The sequence below is a fragment of the Zonotrichia leucophrys genome, chromosome 1, assembly GCF_028769735.1.
Source record: "Zonotrichia leucophrys gambelii isolate GWCS_2022_RI chromosome 1, RI_Zleu_2.0, whole genome shotgun sequence".
Lineage (NCBI taxonomy): Eukaryota > Metazoa > Chordata > Aves > Passeriformes > Passerellidae > Zonotrichia > Zonotrichia leucophrys.
The window spans coordinates 20605347-20631262 of record NC_088169.1 but is presented as its reverse complement, the minus strand read 5'-3'; the positions used below and the strand labels follow the sequence as shown (position 1 = coordinate 20631262).

Below are 25916 nucleotides of genomic sequence, written 5' to 3'. Positions count from 1 at the left end.
GCTCTCTGAAAGCCAACAATGGGAAAATACAGTAGACTGGAGACAGTCTAGTAAATAATTTATGACATATAGCCCATTTTAGCACAATTTTTTTTCCCTATTAGGTGTGCATTAACACATAAAAGTCAAACACATGGAAAATCTTATCTGGTCTCAGAGAAAAATAGTCCTCCACCCTTCCATTTCCTCAAGCTCAACACTACTCTGAGCTGCTACTATCTCCTAAAGAGATTGTGTTATTGTTTGCTCTAATTCTGCTGAACCCCAAATTTTTAGTACACTTTTGAAACAATCATTGTACCAACACAGGCTTTATCTACCACTTTCATTGCTTGCATCTCAGCAGATAATTCCTCAAAAATCTGCATTTGTTAAAGACAGCATTATATAAGTTACTTTATTCCTAGTCACAAAACTTTCAAAAAAAGGGAAAAATCCTCATCTAAGACTGCTTGCTACATTAAAGTACCATATTTTATTTTTATACAAGGATTACTTGTTCCCCCAGATTTCAATTCATTACTATGGACCATGCAAAATGTCACAGACCACAGAAGCTACATTTTCAAATGGAAGTTTTTATTGATTAATCAGGCATTGAATCAAGTATTGTAAAATAAACAGATTTTGTTTGTTAAAAAACGTCCAGAAGAATACTATTCATAGCAAACTTGTTTCCTCATTGTCATACAGAATACGAAATTTTCCAAGAAACAAGCAAAAAAGGAACACCTGATTAATTGCTGCCACTTTGCCTGTGTATATACATATGTGTGTGTATACACAAATTACACACTATATTTGTGCATATGCTGGTGTGTGTATACCCATACATATGTGTACATATATACACAAACATATGCGCACAAAGAGTACTGACTGAGTTAATAGGACATTGGAGAAATGTGGCTTAGCTCCAAATGAAGTATTCTGTGTTAAAATAAAGATGATACAGCAAGGTCTGTAGATGAAAGACCATCCTTTTTCCCGTGGCCAAAACCACAATCTCTCTTCAGACTCATGCTCTATCTTTACAATGAAAATATGTGAAATCATTTGGGACCTCTCCAAATTCAATGGTTGTATTTCCATCCAGCTCAATCTCTGCCAACATTGTATAAGCAAACACTGAGCAGTGTTTTCAGTTTATCCACTACTGAAATCAGCTTCTAGATCTAATATTTCTTGCAAAAGAGAAGACACACAGCCTTGCTACATGTACTTTGGTAATTCACTCTTTCCTTTTAGGCAGAAACTTGGCAATAACCCTAGAATAAAAGTCCTTTCTTCATGCATCCTTTTATCACTGCTTTGCATCAGACATCTTCTGTCAACTAATTTTCAAAATTTTCATACCATCTCAGCTAGCTCCCAACATCCCAGGTGAGGTCATCTGGGCATTGTGCATCAGATTTTACCAGTAGCATTTTACTCAGATGCTTGGGGACTGATTTACTTTTTCATTTTTGAGGGTATACGTTTCTTGATTATTAATGACACTATGATAAACAGTGAGGTTCACTATATGTACAACCTTTGTCTTTTTATGTCTACTTGGGAAAGATCAGTGGCTCCTACCTGTGAACTATGGGATGTTGCCCAGCTGAAAGCCATGGTATCAGCAATGTACTGCCAGATTTTTCTCCATTTAATTCAGCAGTTAGCAGGGCATGTAAAGGGAAATCAAAGAAACATGGAAAGGCATTTATTTTCTATTAAAAAAAACCCCAAACAAACAGGCATGTAAATATTCTCCTCATCTTGTTCATAAATTTTTATATAATCCTAAGGCAAACTGTAGTAGAGCTTTGTACCTGGAGAATCAGTATTAAAAAAATCTGAAGCTGAGCTTGGGACCATTTTATTTTGGACCCATTACTGAACAAAGTGCATTAAAGCATCTTTTTCAAAAGACACCTAAAGCATGGTTATAAATTACTGAGCAAATCTTTAAAGCTGATATTCAATTTATCTTTTCTCTACACAGGCAGATATTCACCACTTGCATAACAATAACAAAACACTGCAGGAAAACCATTCTTTTAAAGTTGTCATACGCCTCAATCATCTCCCAAAATGATCATTTATACATAAGCATTGCAGTAATTACAAAAAGCTTTTATCTGTAAAGGGGAAAAGAAAAAATGCACCTGATTCAGCTCTGAGATAAAGTACATAGAACCTCTATTGCCTTCATTGAAGCTCTTCTACCAACACCAGGATGAACATAGGGTCTCCCTGTGCAGATTTCTACTGTTGCTGAAAGTTCACTCTTTACTTTTCATTCACAAAGTGAACTGTGCTTTCCCAAACAACCTGGGACAATGAAAACTATGAGCAAACTCCAGCTACAGTGTTTCTCCATCCAGCACATGCAAAACAGATTTTCTTGCTTTGTTGTAGACACTACACAGTGTATGACAATGAAACATTTGTATTTAATTTAAAACCAATGGTAAAGTGGCACATGTCTCACTTCCGAGCGGTTGGCTGGGCTTGCTATGTTGAACCTTGTAAAATCAGCAATAAGCATTCACATGTCTGCCATCAGAACCGTGACATCTTCCATTACAATCAATCCTTAAATGATGCCGTGCTCTATCAAATTAGTCTACAGTCAGACCTTGGATTGGCTGCTCTCCTCCAGTGCTGCTGATTCTCAGAGATGGTATCGGGCCTCCACATCCTCAGTGATTCTATAATGTTTCCCAAAGACGAAAGTGAAGCACTGGTAGAAGGGAATATTGCCATCAATAAAATAAATCACCAGATGATTTATCCACTCACATTTCTAGGAGATACTCCACATGTTTTTTATGAACAGAGAGAGCAATGCCCTGTGAACAGAAGTAAATTAAACTTTATTCTTTTGCTGTGTTGGCGAGCTTCACTTCCTCACTCGCTTATTTTTGTTCTTTTGGTCTGCACATTCCCATGTGCAAAGTAGAAATTGAGAGCTCTCACACTCGACAAGGCTGGTAATGAGACCGCTAATGTTGGTACAAGTAAAACCTGAAGTATACTGACTTGTCCAGTATGCAGTTTTCATCTTTCCAATTTTCTTCTATTATCCACTGTAAAATAAAATTATTCAAAAGGCTGATGAAACTTTAATTAACAGGACCACCAATGTGCAAAAAACCCCCCCTTCCCAAAAAAATAAGAAGTCATTTCCCAGATGTCCATATTAGGCTTTCACTTTTCTCTTTTTTTTTCATTTTTATAAATAATTTATAAATCTTCCTGTAGGAGATGAAATACAAAACCAACCAAACAAAAACAACTGAAAAAAAGAGTTCTAAGGTACTATTAAAGCCACTTCTTGTCCTTCAGTACAAAATACACAGGAAGAGATATTCTGTCCTTGTCAGTTTTGCCCAAATTCGGCAGCATTGTCTGGGATGCCACGTGGATGCTCCAGCTCTGGGTGAGCTGCAGGTGGCCCTGCCTGGCCGCCGTGGAAGATGTGCGCTCCTACCTTTCGGCTTTCAGCACTCACGCGAGCTGCTCGGAGGAGTCCAGGTGGTCAGGGATGGGCAAGCCTGTTATAATGGTCAAACATTTATTCCACACCGTGAACGTGGGGCACACTGGCTGGCCAAATGTAATGTCAAAAGTGTAAAGGTGTAGGGAGTTCAAAGCATCATAAAAGGCAAGGGAACCGTTGTCGTAGTCCAGCAAAATCCCGACGCGCCGGAGGTGAGGCGCAGGCTCGATGGGGATTTCTTTGCTGTTGTGCCGCACCACCCACGTGTTATTGCAGCGGCAGAGCACCCAGGAGGCAGAATTCTTGCCAATCCACTCGTGCTTCGGTGCTGACTTGTAGGAAATGCCAATAGCATACCTGCAAAACAAAAGAACATCTCAAGGAAACAAATGCTTCCTGCCATTTTGTCTCTCAGTGAAGTCAAATGTTAGCCCAGAGGACCCGCTGGAATGCCCCCGCCTCTTACCACCCTGAGTTAAGCTCTAATTAAACAACGTTTCACCACAACATCTGCACAGGCTTAATTAATGCTTTCTCTGTCTCTCTTTTGGGTCTGAGAGGTCAGGGAAGCTCATGGTATTATTTCTAGCTTGGCAGCTACAGCAATTTTTTTGAGGGCTTGCCTCTGGTTTTGAAAAGGAAGATTGTTGAATACTCAGCAAGCCAGGGTTTAAACCACTGGACCTCAAATTTCCATTTCCAACAGATGAATACAGAGGAATTCATTGATTTTAAAATACACTGCTATCTGTCAGCTAATCTGATCTCTCCTTGCTCCTTTAATATGTGGCTCTGAAGAAGGAATGCAAGAATAAACATCAAAGGACACATTAAACATCTCTCTCCCCTCCCCCCACCCCCCCCATTTTGCCATTTTCAAATATGTTTTGCCAGATGTTGGTGTGGTTTTCAGATTCAAATGAACATTTTTGAGACTGGGTTTCAAGCCAAGTTAAGCAACTGTAGGTGAAGACATTTGCTCTGCAAACCATAATTTATGGCAAGATGTGCAGGGCAGAAGGATTGTGAAAATATTCTCATTAAAGGATACTGAGGAAAAATACCGGATTTGTCATATATAACAGAAATGTAAAAGTTCCTCACGTTCTAGAGACACTGCAGTATTTGTTGGACTTTCAACCAACAGAGATTAATCTGCCATAAGGTTTTTTCCCTCAATCCTTAGCACTGGCACAGACAAACAGCATTTTACTTCTTTGAGACAGTGGGAAATACCTGAAGACCCCACTGATTTTTCCACTCCATTAACTTTCATCGTGGTGTCTTTGAATACCAAAGGATAACATCTCTTCCATTGACTAAAGGCCCTCTGAAATACATCCCTGTATGACACAGAGGATCATTCAGAACTGAAGGAAAGCAGTCTTCTGTTTCCTGCCCCTTGCTTCATTCCCTGGGGCACAGACCTACAGCTCTGCTGCTTCATGTCCCCTTCCCAAAAGCAAATCTGACCTCTGCCCCTGTTAAACTGGATCATCAAGTTGTCCTCAGTTTTATTTATTTTTTTCACAGAGAAGGACAGAAAATCTTGTACATTTAGTAGAGAAGTGATCACATTTAGAAAGTTATCTCTGTGTAAACAAGATGAAAGTTTTTGATCCCTCCAAAAAAAAAAAAAAATCTTAATATATACTGTATGTGGGTTCAAAAAACAACCAACCCCAGCTGTGGAGTAAAAGTCCTGTGAAGGCTGCTAAATACAAAGATGCATAATCTGACAAATTTATTTCTGGAGTCCAAAAGTGCTGGAGATTGGGAAACTCATCTGACAAACTATTTGAAAACACATGCTTGGCCTGCTCTTATACTGTTCCTGATGTCTCTGCTACTGGTCTCTGTCAGAGAAACTGTGCCAGCACCTGTGTGGTGGGAACAGTGCTTCTTTTCCCCGACATTTTTATACACGTACCACGTGCTGCCGCTTATCACCACCTCCCAGTAGTGCCGCCCGCTGTCGATGAAGACGTTGCCAGCCACGCCGTAGCTGCCCTGGCTCGTGAATCGCTCTGGGGTGTGGCTCTTCTTGGAGGATGTTTCATCCCGCTCCACTGTCAAATTATCATGAGACACTTTCAATTTTCTATGAGCAGATTTGGGGTCCAGTTTAAATGGCTGACCTAGAGATGCAGAGACAAAGATGACAGAAGAATGGTTTGGCTTTGATTTTTAAAAGGAGAGTGGATTAGCAAGCCTCTAAGAAGCACACAGGATTACATAACCATATTAATTTCCTCCTCTCAAGCATTCTTGAGACAGACTAACCTATCCAGCTCCCTGCAATAGCTAGCTTCTATTGCATAGTCAGTTTACTGTCAACTTCATTGTGCACTAACTTCCCCGTGTTGATAATCCCTGAAAAGAGCCCTGCATAATCATCATGTCCATTATCTCTGACCTAGAGGTAACCAGAATACTCTAATTCTTGCATGTAATTGAAACCAATATACATGCTAATAAAGGTCTGAGGGTTGCTTTTTCCACAGCATATTAGATTTAGAATAACTTGTGTTCTATTAATTCTCTAGGGGCAAAGCTTCATAATAACATCTTCATCATTCCTACAAAAAGTATGTTTTCAAATCCCGCAAAATGAGTCTGAAAATTAGAAGAACTAGACTTGTCTCTTTGTTCACTGACAGCTTTATCTGTAACAAGCACAGTCAACAATTCAGGATTGCTTTGGAATGATGCCCATGTAGTGCTGGATACTGTGCATTAAAAGGAAGGAAGTGAACTGTAACTTGGTCCAAATAATATGGTGCAATAACATTACTCAGGCTGTTGCTCTTGGCAAGTATCTTCGGCTGTAGCACAAGGTTTGTAGACAATAACAGGAAGCTTTTTGGTAAACCAAACCTTGTAGATATATAAAGCCCACCACAATTCTGACAGGCTTGCTCATTGTGTCAGAAAGCAGAACAATCATTTACCTCCACCAAGAGACAACTAGAAAACTACAGCTCCACAAGTGGTCCAGCAAAGCACTTTTCTCTTCTTACTGTCTTTCATATCAAGGGGAAAAACATGTAATCAGAAGATTTGATGGCATGCACATTTGATGGCACAGAAAATTTAAATTAGATCTCACACAAAGCCTGTGTGAGGCACAGGCACATGTACTTAAAATGTAGACTGTTCAGGGCTATCTACTTTTGAAATGTGCATTTAACTACATATTATGAGCAAACATAGAATAAACCCTTTGCAAAGTATTTGGGGGCTATTTCTTACTACTTGACAGCAGTAACATAACCTCCTGCTTGCCTTTCTGACTGCTTAGAGCCTTTGTATGCTAGAACAGTATCTGAAGGATGTCTCTCTGTACTAAATTGTGTCTGGTCACATCACACAGGTTAACAGCAAACAGGAGGAAATCAGAAAGGTGTACATGCCTTTCTCTTCAGACTCCTTCTTGCACCACTCACTATCATCCCTCTTTAAGCACCTTCCCTTACAATAAGCAGGTTTCAGAAGATGCCTAAATTCCAGTGTTTTCTTTCCAACCCTCAGAACTGCCCATGATGACTACATGACTAAAGGACTAGTTTGTGCAAGAGGAAAAAACAGCTGAAAACTAGTCTTAAAATTGCTATTCTACATCTGCTAATAATTTGAGTAACCATTGTTTTTTTGAAGTGGGATCTCTGACTAGTCTATCACCTTGCTGAACTCCATAAAAAAATGAGGGGGTTGAAGTTAAGAAGCTTTCCAGTGTCCTAAAAAAGAGATAATTCTGGAGGATAAAATTAGACTAGCAATTATCTTATGAACACTACAAAAATAAAATGTTTTACTGCAAACATAAGAAAAGTTTTTGCTTTGTAGAGGAAAAAAAATAGACGGGATATTAAAACAAAACCACAAAAGAGTATTTTCAACCATTTCATGTACAATGGCTTAGTTCCTACGCGATATTTCCAGTGATCAAACTACAGATACATCTCTCAAAAAAACCCCAACATATTTTCTGCACTACAGAAGACTAAGGCAATCTTGAATTATATTAAATAAGTGGCTTTCATTTTGGAAACCACTTAAAAAAGTTGAACTTCTCTGTCCTCTTGTATTTTCCAAAGATCAGACCTAAAAAGGAAGGCCTGAAAGGAGAAGACTCCGTGCATCCTGATCTGGTGTTACTCACTGTTTGTCTTGAGCTTGCCAGGCTCGCTGCTGCGGCTGCCAGCCTGATTGATGGCCTTGACAATGAAGATGTACTTGGTGCCACTCTGCAACCCGTGCACCGTGTAGTGGTTCTGTTTGATATTGGGAACAATCATCCAGCTGTCGGCTGAGTTGCATAAACCTGCAATTTTGAACAGAGCACATCAGTCACAGCACACAAAACACACAGAGGGACATTTAGAGCATTCCCAGGCACCCAATGACCAATATGAGCTTTGCTTCTGTACCTTTTAAAGTGTTGTTATATTTACTGAGCCACTACTTAAAGTCACTAATTCATTTTATCAACCCTCAGCCGAGGCACCTTTTAAATTCTTGCTACGTGAAGTGAACCATAAAAAGTGGGCATTTAAGAAATGGCTCAGTGGAGACACTAGCAGTCTGAGATTTTTCATATCCCAGCACAAGGCATTCTTTATTGCTTAAGAACTGGAGGATTATGGAGATCCCATCAATCTACTGTTTGGATTAATGAACTCAGTTTAAACCTCAGAAAACGAACGTGAGCAGCAAAGCCAGGAGGGCTGGGGAGGCACCTTTGCTGACAGTCCCCAGGTATGCATTCTTCAGAACCTGAAGCAAATCATGGGAGGCCAAACAGGGTAGAGCATGGGCTTCAGGGAAACCTTTGGCTCTTGCACATCAGACTTTGCCAGAAAGTAATCTAAGCCAGTAAATTTAATGGATGCAACTTTTTGATTAATGTCCTCATGATGAGATGCCAGCTGGGAAAGTGCTGGAAAATTTTCCATTTATAAACCTTTTTGGTTTATATTTGGTTTACATTTTATGCCTACCACAGTACCAATATCATAAACAAATCAGAAAAATACCCTATTAAAATGAACTTTGAAATCTTCATAAGTTTTTCCTACTGTGATATAAATGCAATGGCAGTCAATCACCCATACATACAGTTCCATCACTGTATATTTGGAACAGCTCCTGGTCTAATGGATTCCCCAGCCTCTTATTGTAGATGTTTACATAAAGAAAAAATTTAACATTTATGAAGAGTATGTTTATTCACAACATTTTATATGGTTTTACAGCCAGAAATAGATAGATGCAAGTGGAAGTGTATGGATGCATGCACATATGTAAGGTAGGAAAATGTAACAGAGAAAGGCTGACAGACTTCTTGGCTTCTGTCTTTACTGGGCACAGAACACATTATGGAAGCTGTTGTTATTTACAGACAGCTTTCAGCTTTTAATGGATGTTCTACCAGCAAACCACTCATGAAGACAATCTTTTAGAACTCAGTAGTAATTCAGCTCTGTATATCAGACAATATCAAAACTTTATGTAAAATAAAATGTGAAGGCTACTGTTTACAAAACTGGAGAAAAACAGATCTGTGATATGGGTTTGCAGACTCATAGACAATTCATGGGCATACTGTGAGATTCCTTCCTAATGTGATATGTGCTTTTCATAATAAAAGATCATTAGAAACAGAATTTAAATTTCAAATTTCAATATGAGTATTATGATGTTTGTGTCTCAAAATTTTCTTGCAGTACAAAGCATTTTTGAGAGGCAGGCAGAACAGAGATTCATCTTGCTGTGCAAATGGGTAACTGTGGGACAGTTTCAGGTTAGATTTATACTATCTTGCCACCTAATGAAGAGCTACAATGCCTAACCTATTTTCCTGTGCTCTGAGGAAAGGCAGAAATCAGTGAGTAGTTCCTCTCACTTCCCCAGTTGTGAGCATCCTACCAACTGCAAATGCCTCCCTTGTCCACAGAGGAAGACAAGGTGATCAGCATACATGATATATCAAATTTCAGGTATCTAAAATGATGTGAGATGAGTCACTCATCTGTAGATAATTTATATATATATGATTGCATAGAACAAATATCTACGCAATCATATATATATGCCTTTGTCATGAAGAGAAAGAACCCACTTTATACCCCATGGTAACCCCACCCCTTGTAGTGAACTGCTTAAAGCAACATCCGTCCATGTCCTCTCTCACTGAGCCCTACACACCAAATTATTTTTTTAGGCTGTGTGTGAATGGGTTTCCTATGAGGAAGAAAGAAAATAAAGGAAGCAGCTTCCTGACATAAAATATTTCACTGACTACTCAGAGGAAATCTCATCTTTTCCCAGTTTGCCACAGATATTAATCACACACTCCTGTATCTGAACTACCACATTGATTTTGCATTGAGACTAACCTTACTGGTGCTACTGCAAAATAAATTAAAGTATGTTAAAACAAAATTAAGCACTGGTTTTAAAAGGAATTTAATATGATCAAGGAGTCTTTAACTAAAATACCTCTGATAGGATACCAAATAACATATGACAATAAGTGGGATGGATACAGACAGTGGTCCTAGAAGTGTCTTCTCCAACCACAACCACACTTTGAAAGCAAGTTCTCCGGTATGTATAAGCCATATACAAATTGACCATTATGCAGACACAGAAATGCCTAGAGTTTTGGTAACTCATCTAGAAACTAGTTTTGTATTATTCACTACAGCTCTCTAATGGCACATTTTTAAGACTTCCATTACACTTTTTACAATACCCTCCAAAGGCTGATTGCTCCTTAACCAAGAATAAAACTTTGCTCCAAATAAGTATATAAAGGATAGTAAAGGAACTGTTGCATTGCTATGAGTCTCCCCTTGAGTTCATCCCCTCCTCCTGGGTATGTGGATTTATACATACCAAATATCACTGAAGGCCTTACCTACCCTGAACACTCTGCACAATCAATAGAGAGAGCCATTGGAAAGTTAACATTTGATGGCCAAGGTCCAAATAGAGTATTTCACTTGACTTCTATTTCATACAGGAAAGATTATTTCCAAATGTGGCCATGACCTGACTCATGTTCTAGAGGAAAGCTCGATCCTCTTTGATGACAGAATACATCTTAGGTTTCCTTTCTTTGTCCTTCCACTCTTAGGCATCCCAGACTACTGATGTGCAATAAATGCTGGATGTGCAGTGACTGACTCGGTTATTTTACTTGACAAACCTTGTTGCCTTAAACAGCTCAGCTCTTGCCTATGCACCAAAGGACTCAATGATATGTTCTTGTGCTTTCTGACTGTAAGCTCTTTGATAATAGGCTTTAAATTGTACTTTGATTCAAAAATCCTGGGAATTAAGTATTGATGATGCCAAACTACAAGTCCAAACTCCTTCAAAAGGGAGAATAGCTACTTGTGGCAGCCAAGTTAAGCATTTACTTATGAAAGAATAATTTGTCACTGCATCAAAGGAATTTGTCTCCAGTTATGCCCTGTCAGGACAGCCTTTCTTCTCTGAATACAAAAGAATATGATTAAGGAAGTTCAGGGAAATGAACAAGCAGCCTGATCACACTGGCATCCAGGGGAAGTGTTTGCCCCCTCAGTTCCCTGCCGGTGGCAGCAGGTGAAGTGGAAAGTACACATCTCCTCACTGGGGAACAGCAGGAGCCAAGGTCTCCCATTGTACCCACTCCTAATCCAGGCTGCATTCAGGTTTCTTGTTTCAAAAACCCAGGGCTTTTTACAGGGTTATGCAGATGGTAAAACAATGTATTTTAAAACTGTAGCCTACAAAAATGTAGAGAATTTAAATTACATCCTGGAACGGTGCAGTGAGCACAGTGATGTCCATACAGGATGTGTGAGTTTTCAAAACAAGTTTCTCAGAGTCTGGAGGTAATAATTTGTAAAGCTATTTCCCTGGTGTTAGCTGTTGATGCACTTTAAAAAACAGATGGGAAAAATCCCAAGGTGTAAATCCTCCTAAAATTTACACTGATAGATTTTAATAAAATATATTTTCTTAAAAATTGGAAAAGGAGCACAAAAGTCATAGGAAGGTCATTTAATCTCTTGAGTATTTTAATTATTGTAAAATGTTTTATTTAAATAAATTATTACCAATTCAAATTGGTAAAGCAAATAAGGTAGATGAAAGTAACAAATAGCTCTCCACCCCCACTCTTCATTCCCATCTGAAAAAAAAAAAGAAAAAAGCAGGATTTCTGAAAAACACATTGATTTTGTTTTAAGAAATACAGTCATTTTAGACTTTTAAAGATGCAAAAGTTTTCCTGGTTTTATCCCAAATTTGCTTTTGTGCCATTAAAAATTCTCACTAAAATCTCTAGTAAAAATCTGAAGACTGTAAGGAATCTTATTAGATTTTATTTTTATTAAAATAAAACTTCCAGAAAGAGGCAAAGTCTAATTAAAATATTAAATTATACTAATATTAAAAATTATTTGGTGAATCATAAATTCACTATTTTTCATTGAAGCTTGGGCTCCTAATTGTCTTAGGTCCTTCCAAAAACTTTTGTCCTCTCTCAAAGGAAGAGAAGTCCTATTACAGTGAAAAGGTTCTGACAGTAGTACACTGTATCCTTCACAGAGTGATTTTTTTAGAAATTATACTATATAACTAATTATCCCTGATTTCTTTTACAAGGTAAGAGAGAATGATTTGCTGCTCTTCGTCAAGAAGGGAGAGATGTATTTTTCCTGAAGAATCTTGCATCAGAGCTAGAGAAAAATTTGAACCATCCTGAAACACACTTTAACAAATCCACGATGTTAAAAAAGGGCATACTCAATGAATACTTCAAAATCTATTGAAATGGGGTAATGAAATTATAATGCATGTTAGTTAGCTCGTGACAAAGTAATTTTAAAAGCTTTTACCGTATTCAGATTGCAGGTGATTAGCTGCCTCTCAGAAATGCAAATGTACAAATGGTATAACTCTGAGGACAACTGCTTTAGTAAAAGCCTACTTAATCTAGAGTTCCGTGTTGCTCTTATGCACAGAGCAGGTCTGCCAAGCATTCAATAGCTGAGAAGTTTGGCCACATTTGGAAATAATCTTTCCTGTATGAAATAGAATTCAAATGAAATACTCTATTTGGACCTTGGCCATCAAATGTTAACTTTCCAATTTTTCAGTTAATAAAAAAGAATATAGTTGATTATGTTGGATAGAAAGTATACTAAAAAAACATAGCATTGCTTGTTTTTGTTACTGAATTCTTAGCAATCTCTGGATGATATATGCCTCTGGTGGGGGAAATGTACTGTGAGTGGAAAGTGCAGTCAGGCTGGCTGTGTGGTTTAAGAAACAGATTCCAAAATAACAGGCTCCATTAGCACGGTAGGTAGGTATGTATGCAAAGTGATTCCTATTGTCTCCAGGGAAAAAGCTTGTGGGTTTAATGCACTACTTGAGCTACTCCCTGGTGACTAATTCATAGCTAAAAACCCACAGAACTGAAGTCAGTCTATGAGCCTGTTTACATTATCTGCTATATGCAACTCACAATACCAATGGGAATTTCCTGGATGTGACAGAGTAATAAAAATACAGTTATGTGCAACAGCATGCATATGCCATAAATACGAGGAAATTTTTGCTAACCCAAAGTCTAGAACGGGATTAAAAAAACCCCAAAACACAAACCTATCTCCAGTTCATCAAAACTTGAAGGCTGCAGGGCAGCACCTGTTAATGCCACTTACAGTGAGAGCAGCTCTCTGTGTTCAACATCACTACCAAGGTACACTGAGATATTCTAAGAACAGCCTTGGAAAGCCATTTGTAACAGGTGCGATGTTAAATCCTTCTGCAGGATCAAGAACAGAATGTAACAAAGCGAATAAACATCCAAGCAGTGTTCTGAGGATGGGATTGACAGGGCAAGAAGAAACAGTCTCAGGACGTACCAGGGGAGGTTTAGATTGCGTATTAGGAAAACTTTCTTCATGGAAAGGCTGGTCAAGCATTGGAACAGCCTGTCCGGGGAACTGGTAGTGTCACCATTCCTGGGGAGAATCACAAGTCATGTGGATGTGACATTTAGGGCCATGTTTTAGTGGTGGACTTGGCAGTGTTAAATTAATGGATGGACTCAATGATCTTAGAGGTCTTTTCCAACCTAAGTGGTCCTATGATTCTATGATGTTAGTGTTATTAATCTCCAATAACTGTGTAATTTGGAATGACCTGGGAGAATCTCATATTTTAGAAACCCAGGCAGATTTGTAGCATGTTGGCAGGAAGATCACCATTGGAGTGGTTCAAGTCTATATTAAATAAAGATATTTTAAAAAAGGCTTTACAACATTTAGAAAGGCCTTTCAAATATACTCACACATGCATGCATTTAATGTGGGTTAACATTATAGCTTTCAATTAAACCAGGAAATTTGCATAAGAATTAGCTCTGTTTAAAAAAACTCAAAACAAAAATCCAAACAAAACAAAATAAAACCCAAAAATATCACCAAAAAAAGGAAGAACCATTCTTTCATTTCTTTTTACTTTCATTTAAGGTCTTCAGAGCATTTTGTAATTAAGTTTCTTACAGTGTTGATTTGTTTACTCTTCAAAGTTTTAATTAACTATTTTTGCAAAATGATAATATGGAAGTTGAGACTGCATACTGAGCACCTCATGCTATGCTTGAAAATTATAATGCATCCCTGAAAGCAGACTTATTGATATATGTTTTTCAGATCAAAGCTTTCACCTCCACATGGGAAACCTACACTACAGCTCAAAATAGAAATACCTTGTTATTTATTCACTAGTAAGCAAAGAGTAAAATCCCACATCCCAAGCCTGTGGAAATGGCACACCTTTTGCTGCTGCCATGTTCATACATAATGTGCAAGTCAATTACTGAATTGACTTGCACAGCATAAAGCCATAGATAAAAATGGACTAGAAGACAAGCAACACCAGCTTATCATTATCTCTGCTTGGTAGTGATTTGTCAGAGAATGTTTTCCTTCCTTATCTACCTTGCTTCAATTTTTGAAAAATTGCTATTAGACTTTTTTATTATTCCGCTTGCTCAGATGTAGAAGCATGTGCTGAAGTTTATTTGGTCTTTCCAACAGAGTTAAATTTTGCAGTGTGTTCTTCAAAATCAGACTCTTAAGGGAAACACTAAACGGAGGTTTTGACAAAACATTCATCAAATTTTCAATAATCCATCTTCTTCTTTCAGTCAGTCCTGAATACTGTAATACATTCACAGTATGCTACTTAAAAAAGGTATTAAGATGCCAGCACATGAATCCTCAGATGTCCTTTCAGATGGTTTGGAAAATAAACTCCTGCTCTGTGATGGAGAGGATGAGGTGCACAGTAACAGAGGAGTCAGTGGGAGAGTTTGGCTCAGAACTCAAACTTGGCATAGACCATGCCATTTTTCCACTACATAAAGCATGTAAACATGGCCACTGCACTGACTTTCCTCAAAGTATCTCAACAAATTTTCTTCATATAAGAAAGTTTTGCAAGAAGAAAAACACTTCTGCCCAGTGTCACATCTAAGCCCATCTAGCTCAGGGCGTGGCCAGGGAATTTGATGCTGGGGAAAGAAGGGGGTGTACAAAGGTTTCAAGGAACAGGGAGAGCACACACTGATCATTTCTCACCTTGCTCTCCCAGGCATCAACAGCTTACAGCTCTGGCAATTCCAGAGCAACTTCACTGCACTTCATTGCTCTCAGTGTATTTTTCTTGCATGACCTGTCCAGGCATTTCTTGAACTCAAAAACACACCAACCCCCTGTGGTGATGAGTTCCCTATCTAAATATGTGTTGACTTGAACAAACTCCACATTTTGATTGATTTGGCTCATTTCAGAATCCTTGTTTAATAAAACAAGTATGTGTCAGCTAGTGGAATGCCCATTAAATATACAGAGACCAGGAAGAAGTTGAATGACTTCTCCAAATTCATAGTCAAAGACCCCAATGATTGCAGAACACTGAATCCAGAAACGTTGACTTCCTGACCAAAGATTAGACTATACATTTTTTTTTTTGAGGAGAAGTTATTTAACAATAAAGCAATCCAAAATCTAATTAAGTAAATTCAGCCATTAAAGAAAGTCACAGACTCAAAACATAGAGTGTACTCATAAAAAATGTGCTATAGTACAAAATATACAATGTCTGTTAATCTCATATCAAATAAAACCAAGTTAATTTATAAATTGTTGTTCTACTGATGTTTTCTGATTTAGCCTGTAGTTCAGTGAGACCTATGCTTCATAGCCTTGAAGACAATAAAAATCAGAGGGAAGGACTTAATCTGTATTTCAGATAAAGGTCCAGACGTCAAGCTTATATAAATGACAATGGGGCTGCAGTTCTAAGTAATGACCAGTTCAACACAGGCTCCCATGTGCACACTGCCTGACTAGTGCAGAGAATGGAAATGAGATCTTTGAACTCGCTACATCTGCAAAAAGGGACTTGGGATGCCTCTTAAAATCATTATTGGTTTGGATTGAAAATTTTGGCTTTAAATCTTTCTAGAAAATAATTTTTTCCTTTTGTTCTTGACATAGGAGTGTTTTTATCTTTAAAGACACTTGGGTTTCATAGAAACCATGAGGGAACAACGAGAAAAGAGAAGGTTTATACTCACTAACAACGTTGGCTTGTCCAGTGAAGATGGTGTACTGCAGCTCATAGGAAACCACACAGAACTCATCATCTGATGTCCAGTGCACAGTGATGGTATCATAGGAGGCTGTACAGAGCTCTTCCCGAATGGTGGGAGGGTTGGGAGCTGTGAGACACAACACAGCAGCACAGTCAGTGAAGTGCTTCCCCTCTCCCCTGAGATTAGGGGATGTAGTTGATGTATGAGATTGCAGAGACATCATCCAACAGACTTTTCAACAACTTTTCACTAATTCCAGTGCTAACTTTGATTATCAATTAACTGTTAGGAAGGAATTCTTAATAACAACATAAAAACCTAGGAACTCCAGATTTTGAAAATATTTTCTATTAAAGTAGCTTTAGTTCCAGATGCCATAGACCAAGTGATGTGTCACAGTAGATGGATACAATGACAAGTTACTTTTTCTAAGATTGTTCATCAAACTTATCAAAATTTCATTGAAGCATATCAAGAGGGAGGGTCAACACTCTTCACTGTTGGTTTGAAAGCAGTGTTTGCCCAGCCTATCTTATCAGAGATGGCCATAAGTGGCATTGTGGTGGTGCATCCTTCCTGGCCCTGCTCTAGGCTGCACTATGATTCATTAGCAACAAGTATTTTAAAAGTATAATTCTGGGGAAGCTGCCAACACTCATACTTTCATGTCCAATTTTCTCCTCTCTCCATTTTATTGATCTCCTAGCTATCCTTTCCAACACAGATACATATAATTTCTGCTGGTTATAAAATTCACATTTTGCAGCATTAAAAAAAGAGTTCTTATCATAACATAATGACTATATGAATATTACAAGCAAATAGTCACCCAGAAGCCCTCTGTCTCTCTGTTTTTATAATCAACAGCAAAATCTTTGTGTAGCAAGATATACAATCTCTTCCCATATTAACACATGAATTTGTTCTAAAGACCTACTTAAAGTGAAACTTGAAGCAAATTACTGGAGTCTAATTTTCCTGCTTGCAATCTTTAAAAAGCCAAACACCTAAATAACAAAGAAACGAGTCTCTGTTTCTGAGGGATGTCCCTGCATGCTTATCTCAGTGGGAGCTTCATTCCAAATCATCTTCCCTACAAGCCATATCATGAAAAGAGAAATCACAAATTCTTTTGCTTTAATAGTGTTTCTCCCAGCTGTCACAGAGTGAAGAAGGAGGGTACTCAAGCTGAAACAACCAAATTATGTCTGAATTAAAAGAAAAGTAAGGCAACTATGAATGTTTGTGGTTTGGTTTTGAGTTTCTTTTTCTATCAGCTCTTTAACCTCTGACAGCCACAAATAATAGCCTCAAAAAAAAGTCTCTGAAGGAATTCCACCTTTACTTTTGCAAGATCTTATTTCTATGAAACATCTATTTTTTTCCATCAAGAATTTTTATGGATCATGTCTCTGGCTTACTGATGTATGTTCCCAAGGATTAGAGTGCAGACAGGTTCCCAGGCAGCCTCTTTTAACCAAGGGGCTTAAGGAAAAGTTCAAATGTGTTTCATGATACAGCCATGATTTGTGATGCTCTAAATATTGAATCACAGAAGCTTGTGCTTTTTTTTTTTTTAAACTTGTCAGAAAAACCCTTGGGACAGAAGTGTATTAATGAAAAGAAATACAAATAAACTCAAGTAAGAACAACTGTCTGTGAGAAGAATGCAACCAAAATGTGGGGAAAAAAAGGTCCACAGTTTTCTGAAAAGATTAATGGCAATATCAGCTATGTTCCAAAAATGTATCCTGTAGAACAATCACTGGAGATTTTAATTATTTTTTTATTCCTAGCTGGGGCTTCATTTCAATATTTTGCCAGCCCTTTAAAGGCCAAACAAAAACTGGAACAAGTGTTAATAACAAATATACAAGCAGATAAATTTTTATTTGTCTGATGGTGTTCAACTGAAGTTTTCTTCTGTCATCTCCTGCACCTAGCAGCAAAACATTTTACTTGAGAAATGTACTTGCTATTATTTCAACACAGAAAATAAATATTAATTTATGGAAAACAAAAATTACTGAAGGTTTAATTAATTGCAAACTGCATTTCAATAACACCTAAGCATCTTCACCTTTGAAAATGGCATCTTAAGTTTGCTCTTTGTGTGCACACCTGGCCTTATAGCTGCAAATCTACAGGCTTTCATGTAATGAAAATGTCTGAAAGAAATTTTACCTAAGAAAGACATATTTTCCCTGGCTGTTGTGATTAACCCACACTCACCTGAGACTATATTGCATTAATTCTGCTCTTTGGCAACATTCATTTCATCTACTACTCAGAATAAAACAAATACACCTGCTTCTCCTACAGAAGGACAGGCAACTCTACATTCAGATGCTTTGCTATGACAAAATAATGTAGCTGTCTGACTGCCAAATTCATCATTCCACAGCACATACTCCTTTAGAGAGTGTAAATTTGTAATGCAATTAAAGAGATTGACCTCAGCCAGTTAGCTTCCTTCAGTTTTGCATTTAGTGTGTGATTTGGTGAATTATTGAATTCACCAGCTCTGTTAGAGGGCTCTGTGCCATGGGAACCTCTCAAAGACTCCAGTGATCTCAAGGCTGCTCCAGCAGGCTCCCCTCCCTGGCTCGGGTGTGTTTCACACTGTCCAGAGGGGAAGCCCAGCAAGCTTCCAGCACAGCAGAGGAAGGCACAATCCACTTCTCCATAGAGGATCAGAGCACATATCTGGGGTGGAAACTGCTTCACACACTCAGGCCTTCATTCACCAGTTTTGTGAATCAACACTCTCTCACAAGACAGAGAAATCATTGCTGAAGGCTATTTTACTTCATTTTAGCTCAAAACTGAGTACACACACTTAAAAAGTCAGTAACCACACCTAAAATGCCTGAAAGGCACTAATATTAGAAATGCAGTTCCTTAAATTTGCTCTCAGGAGTAACTCATCTCACCAGCATAACTACTCCCTTTCAACCCTTTTAGTTTAAGGCACCTTCCTTTCTGTGTCATCTGCATGGCTTTTGCCCTGATGGCTCACAAGGTCTGCACACCTGAGAGACACTTTAGGGACACTGCCACCTCTCCCTGGTGAATTCCAGCATTAATGCAGCATCTCCTGGGTGTCTATTGGGATACTATCTAAATCCTCTCAGCACAAGGTCACAGAGACAGACTAAAAAAACTCAAATTAATTTTGTTTGCTCAGTTTCTCTCTCCCTGCTGTCATGCAGTGACTGACTTTGTAAAGATTCCTTATGGATTTTGAAACTGAGTATCAAGACCTAAAAGAAGACCTAAGCAATCTGCTTGAGTTAATTGTGCTAGAAATATCCATATTGCTGGTACAGCTGTGAGGGAGTTGCAGAGCTGCTCTGAACCTCTCTTTTGGATATTCATTACTGATTCCATCTTGCATCATGGCACTGGGCTGAATCAGCATAGAGGATTTGGAAAGGCACAGTTCCATCAGATGTGGATACAAATTTTATGTATTATTAAGTTGTCATGTGTGAGTTACTACCAAGGGCTTGGTCATACATACAAACCATCTCAACTTAGTCTTTGGGCGGACCAGGACTGCTCAAAGCCAACAGAATGAGAAGAGATTACACGAGCGTTGTCTGGAACTGGTCTTTGATCTTTCAGTGCTGAAAGGGTTAAGCAGTAAGACAGGTTGTCAAGAGTTTCCAGAACAAAGTTGTTTCTGTGTGAAAAAATTGCTGGCATATGCTAGGCAATACATATTTCTTTGTGCAGTCATAGGTGAAGTGATGGATGAAAAAAACTTATCATTGTTTCAGATAGGATTTCTGAAGTAGGGCAAATTGCAAGGTCAAAGAATGGATGCTCCTGCAATTGATTTCAAAGTACTAGGACACAAACCAAGCACTTTTGATTCACAATGGACAAAAAAGTCCTTATGACAGTAATATTGTGCAGAGAGTTTGCAAGTTGTACGTATTGCCTGGATCTAGCTAGATACGTGTCTAGAGAAAGATGGTTTCCAGATGAAGAGCTTGAGCAACTGTTAAGATAAGAATGCTTTCAAAAGACATCAAGGCTATATATAGAGAGAATAGAACAGGCAGATGAAGATTAAAAGTATTGTTTTAATATACTGAGCTTGATATCTCAATGTCTGGTTGGCAACTTTCAAAAAGATGCCAGAGATTTTATTTGGATAGCAGAACCTCTGGGCAGACATCTACGTAAATAATAAGCACAAACTAGTTAAATTTATTTCTTCAGTAAAGCCTAGGAAGAAAGAAAGATAAGGCTGGGGATATGGAGATTGAAGAAGATCTGACAAATATTATACTGGGAAGAACCAAAGGAGAAAAAAATCTCCAGGAGACAGCCAAGGTCAATGGTTTCAAAAGCAACTGACAGCAGAGATAATAAAGCTGGAATTTAGGTTTTGACATTTTGTTCAGAAGCAGTACAGATGACAGTCATAAGGTAGGCTTCTTCACTTAATTCACAGCATAGATCTATGGCTAGGATGTACAAATGGGCTTTGTTTTACTTAACTGTGAAATGTGATAAAAGTAAAGCCTAATTCACTCTGTCACAAAGTGTTCAGTTTATGATCTATGAAAATTCCATGCACCAATCTGAAAGGAGTAATATAAAGTTTTCTCTGGAGTTTCTGGACAACAGTAGAGAATAATCAAATGCATTTTACTCTTGGGATTATATATATATATGTATACATATATATATGTATACCTATAGCTCATGTATACTTATTTACATATATTTACATAAATGTATTTTAACTGTCTGCATAGGTTGCATTTTATGCTCAGATCATTTGGACATGTGCTTTGCATTTTGCCACTGCAGCCCATATGCTATTTATTAATGTGAAGAAAAGCCAGTTAGAACTGTTTTTCACTGGGCATCAAGGATAAAAATGGTTTGTTAGGGAAAAAAACCCACTAAAATGTTTGATATATATGCAAGTTTCCTTAGACTGCATTGCGAGCAAATTTTTAAGGCTGTGGATGAGTTAGGAAAAAGGCAGAGAAGGACCTATGTAAACAACACAGTCATCATGATGGATTACAGAAAATATCTTGGTAGCAAGACAACCCTTCATTTTGGTACAGATATAACCTTCGTTTTCTGCAGTGCACAGCAATTAAGTTGATAATATTGACATATGATGTACAAAGGGGAGAAGACCTGAGGTATGCAGGAACAGACTGCTAGACAGAATTAACCTCATATAACTTCACAGATCTAAACCACAGCTATCTGCATTTGAATAAGTACATCTATCCTCTGTTTGGAGACAACTGGGAGAAGTACACAACTCCAGAATGGAGTCTAGTGCCTCAATATACGTTCCTCAAAATGAGACGGTTATTTCTCTTCTTTGATCATAAGGAAGATAAGACTGATTATTTTAGAGGTCGATTGCTAGGTTAGGGTGAATGAGTCAGTTTTTTGTTTTAATCCTTCATTTCCTTGGATTTTTATAAATTTAGGGTGAAGGCTGAACATGATGGCAAAATTCCTGCAGATTTAGAGAGAGGCAGACAACATAACATTTCACTGGTACTGTATAAGAAGCTGAAATTGATCTTACCACATTATTGTTGTGTTTTATTTACTTGAACATGTGTTAGACACTGATTGTACTTATCTGTCACACAGTGACAAAGAAATTCCTTGCGGATATAATTTCTCTTTTAGATGTGGCAAGAATCCCACAGCTCCAGCAGCATGCTGCTGCCCTGTGCATGCACGCAGTCTTGTGCTTCCCAGTATTGATCTATTCACTATTTATGGAATCACAGAATCAGAGAATACTTTGGATTGGGAGGAACCTTCAAAGGTCATTTGGCTCAGTCTCCAGACAGTGAGCAGGGATTGGTTGCTCAGAGTTCTGTCCAACTTGACCTTGAATGTTTCCAGGGATGGGACCTATACAGCCTCTCTGGCAACCTGCTCCAATGTCTCACCACCTTCATTTTAAAGATTTTTTTCCATACATGTAGTCTGAACTTACCCTCATTTGGTTTAGATCTGTTACCCCATGTCCTTTCTCAATAGACACTACTAAAACGTTTTAAGTGCCGAACACCACAATGAGGTCTCCTTGGATCCCTCTCATCTGTAGGCTGAACAACCCTAAGTTTCTCAGCTTTTCCCCTGAAGAAAAGCCGGAAGCCAGTCCTCTGCTTGGAGTCCTCTGCTTGGAAAAGAGAGTGGTTAGCAATGCAGAGGCTGCACCCTCACATTCTCCTGAACTAACACAAGCATATCCTCTGAAAACTGGGACAAGTGAATGGACCCAGGAAGTGTTTTCCAATGCTTTTCTAACAGTGCTTTGTGCCTTTCATTGCAAATTCTTGCTGCTAACAGCAGATGCTTAAAGACGCTGCAAAATAAAAACCTACCACATCTCTTCTGTTTTCAATTGAGCTGGAATGAATTGTTCTAATTCTGGCATTGAAATCAAAACACCCTAAATTACAGTAATTTGTTTCTCTTTGTGAGTCATTGTACACTTGGAGACTACACATTACTCAGGCTTTCAGTAAGGGTCTAATCCTGTGGGCTTCCTCAGGCCAAAGACCTCAGATGGGCGAGGTGGGGCTCTGCAGGGTGGAGACCCCACCCCACAGTCAGGCTCAGAGCACACCACACACTCTCCAGTTCCAGACACAGCCAGATCCTCCAGTTCTGTGATGGGGGAAATCACAGAGTCACTGACATGAGAAAACATCTTTCGCTGCTGAGCCTGTGATGTTGATTGCTTGAGCAGCTTCTGATTGCTCATGGGAACTGTGCCAGGCAGCAATCTCCTGCAGCAAGGAGGCAGCCCCAAGGGACGGTAACACCTGGAGCATCCATCTCCTGGGAAATAGGGTTTAGTCCCTGCTCTCCCTCCTCTGGCTGCTCCAGGCGGAGGTCCAGCTGTTCTTTCACTGCACTCTGCTGCAGTGGCTTTTAATAATTTCTTAAACCTACTTCCTCACACTCTGTTGGTGAAGAATGAAAGGAGAGGAGGTGGGAAATGCATTGCAGTTGTTTGAAGCACCCAATGCTTCCTGGGGTGTTCTGGGGCTGTTGGAGGTAACATATTCAGGATTACAAGGGAGAGTGTATTTGGTTTATGTAGCAATGTTTTGGAAGTGGCTGGGCTGCAAGGGTTATCTCTGTCAGAAAAGATCAGGAGCTGGCTCAGTATCAGACACAGACAGTTCTAAGATCCACCTGCCACTGTCCAAGGCTGAGCCCATCACTAGTGCTGATAGTGCCTCTGTGATAGCACTTTAAATAAAGGGGAAGAAAGGCTGTGCAGCAGTGCGGGCAGAGAAGAGTGAGGAAATGTGATAGACACAGCCCTGCAGATGCCAAAATTGGTGAAGGAGGAAGGAGAAGAGGTGCCTCAGGTGCTGGAGAAGAAATTCCCCTGCAGCCTGTAGGGAAGGCTGTGGTGATGCAGGCTCTTTCCTTGTAGCCCACAGAAGACTGCAGTGCAGGAGATGTCCACCAGCAGCCCCGGAGCACCCACACTGGAGCAGGCTGGTATGCCCTGGAGGAAGCTGCAGCCTGCAGAGAGAGTACCACATGGGATGAAGGTTTCTAACAGGAATTGTGGCCCATGGAGGACTCACACTGCAGCAGTCCACTCCTGAAGAACTCATCTGGCAGAAAGGACCCACTCTGGAGCAGTTGTTGGACAATGGCACTCTTGGAAGGGCCCATGTTGGAGAAGTTCATGTAGAGCTGCATTCTGTGGGAGAAAGCCCATGCCAGAGTAGGGGAAGGACACCAGGAGAAGGAGTGGCAGAGATGATGTGTGATGAACTGACCACAACCTCCATTTCTCATCCCCAAGCACCACTTGGTGGGGAGCAGGTGGAAGAGCTGGGAGTGAAGTTGAGCCCAAGAAGGACAAAGTGGGGGAAAGTTTTTTGTTAGATTTATTTTTATTTCTCAGTGTCCTACTTTTACAATTAATTTGCAATAAATTACATTTATCTTCCCCAAGCTGAGTCTGTTTTGCCTGTAGCAGTAATTCTTGAGTGATCTCCGTGTCCTTATCTCAACCCATGAGCTTTCATCTTATTTTCTCCCCTTACTGAGGAGATGGAGTGAGCACCTGGCAACCAGCCAAAGTTACAACCACAGGGAGAGCTGAAGAAAATCCTATCACTACTATTTTATGAGGAATACATAATAGTAGCACTTCAAGAAAAAAAAAAGTACCTGTAAGGTAATCAAGGCATTCCAACAATTTCTTCTCTCTGGTAAAATCAAGTGCGAAAGTATCAAAAGTATCATTGAGATTAATTTCAGGAATTAGAACCTGGGAGGATGCAGTTGCCATGGAAACCCTGTAATGAAAAGAAAAATGTCTTTTAGCACTCAAAACACAATGACTTTTATATCAAGGTGGACTTGATCAATATGGTTGTTATAGCTTCTCAAAAAACTTGATAAAAGCTTATATACGTATTTTAATTATATGCTTTAAGTTAGGAACTTCTCCTGCCACTTTTATTTTTGACAGCAAGATCTCCAATAATTTTTTTTTTTACTGAACTTAGGCCTATCACGCAGTATCAGGTAAGATTTTAACAAAATATTGGCCAACTAACAATATCCTTTGAATCCTTCTTTTTAATCATCCATGGAACCAAAGAAGAAAGTGCTCTGTAATTAGCTGTGTTTAAGCAATCCTGACAGATGCTGCATCTCTCCCAGCCCTTGTTTTCCCAAGCAGCTTCTTGCTCCAGGCACGCCTTGGCACTGCTGTCCCAAGGGCTTGGTGCAGTCCCCACAGCTCCTCAGCTGCTCAGCACAGCACACTGCTGCCAACTTCAAAAGACACAGGAGGGAGATAAAACAAATAGATGTCAGCGTGGTTTATTTTAAAAGGCTTTTCCCTGCAAAGCATGTGTGCATACTTATATTTCCTCCAAAATGGAAAAGTTTCCTCACCTACCTCATTTCAGGAGCTACATTTACATTTTCTTTGTCCAGATGTACTAATATAAAGAGATGAACTTTCACAAGAAAAATGCATTTTCCAGTCCATTCAGCCTGGTTTCACCAAATGCATATTTCTGGAGAGCTGGATACTGGATGTGTTTACAGAAAGTTTGACTGGTTTAAGGAGAGAGATCACTAACAGAAATTGGGCAAATGTTTCAGTTTGGAGATAAACAGACAACTATGCATGCAATCTATGTCTGTTATCTGTTATGAAATTTATGTCTGTTATATAATTTTTGACATGTCTGATCAAAATATTTGATTGCTTCAATTTAAAATTTTCCCATATTATTCTTTTTCTATAGACTGGAGTGAAATGACTCCATGACGAATGTTTTTTTCATATATATTTTGTGTAGTAGTCTAGGAAAATACAATAAGGAAAGTCAAAACCAGAGCTGTACATCTCATTGTATAGTAGTTTTCAAAAGCTGAGCTGAGGAGGTTTCCTGGTCAATATTCTTGTTATACAGTTTTCAGCACTGTTTCTGCTGCAGCTGTGAAAGTAGAATTCAGCTTAAAGTAGATCCTAGGACAGATTTTTTTTTTTTTTTAATTTTATTTTATACCAGTAGGTCTTTTTGGACTGTTTTAGGGGATATGTGAAAGGTGCTCTGTATTTACATGTGTTACAGTCAGTTTTTGGTGAGATCAACTATTCAAAATTTCAGACACCATGCTGAACCATATTAGGTTCAGAGGATTGAATTTCATCCTGTAATTCTGCCTACTGTTGACACTGTAAACACTGACACTGTATTT

The 25916-nt window shown here is 38.9% G+C and overlaps 1 protein-coding gene across 4 annotated transcripts in view; it reads right to left on the bottom strand.

The window, feature by feature from the left end:
* Positions 1-233: 233 nt before the first annotated feature.
* The window catches only part of MID1 (midline 1), a 240402-nt gene continuing 214719 nt past the window's right edge, over positions 234-25916 (bottom strand). For all 4 annotated transcript variants that reach the window (XM_064708615.1, XM_064708595.1, XM_064708585.1 and 1 more), the window contains exons 6-10: positions 24366-24493; positions 16140-16283; positions 7650-7811; positions 5418-5625; positions 234-3844 (exon numbers count right to left, since the gene is read on the bottom strand). In XM_064708615.1, the coding sequence (XP_064564685.1) occupies positions 3496-3844; positions 5418-5625; positions 7650-7811; positions 16140-16283; positions 24366-24493 (991 nt within the window). In that variant the 3' untranslated portion in view covers positions 234-3495. The remainder of the gene's footprint in view (positions 3845-5417; positions 5626-7649; positions 7812-16139; positions 16284-24365; positions 24494-25916) is intronic.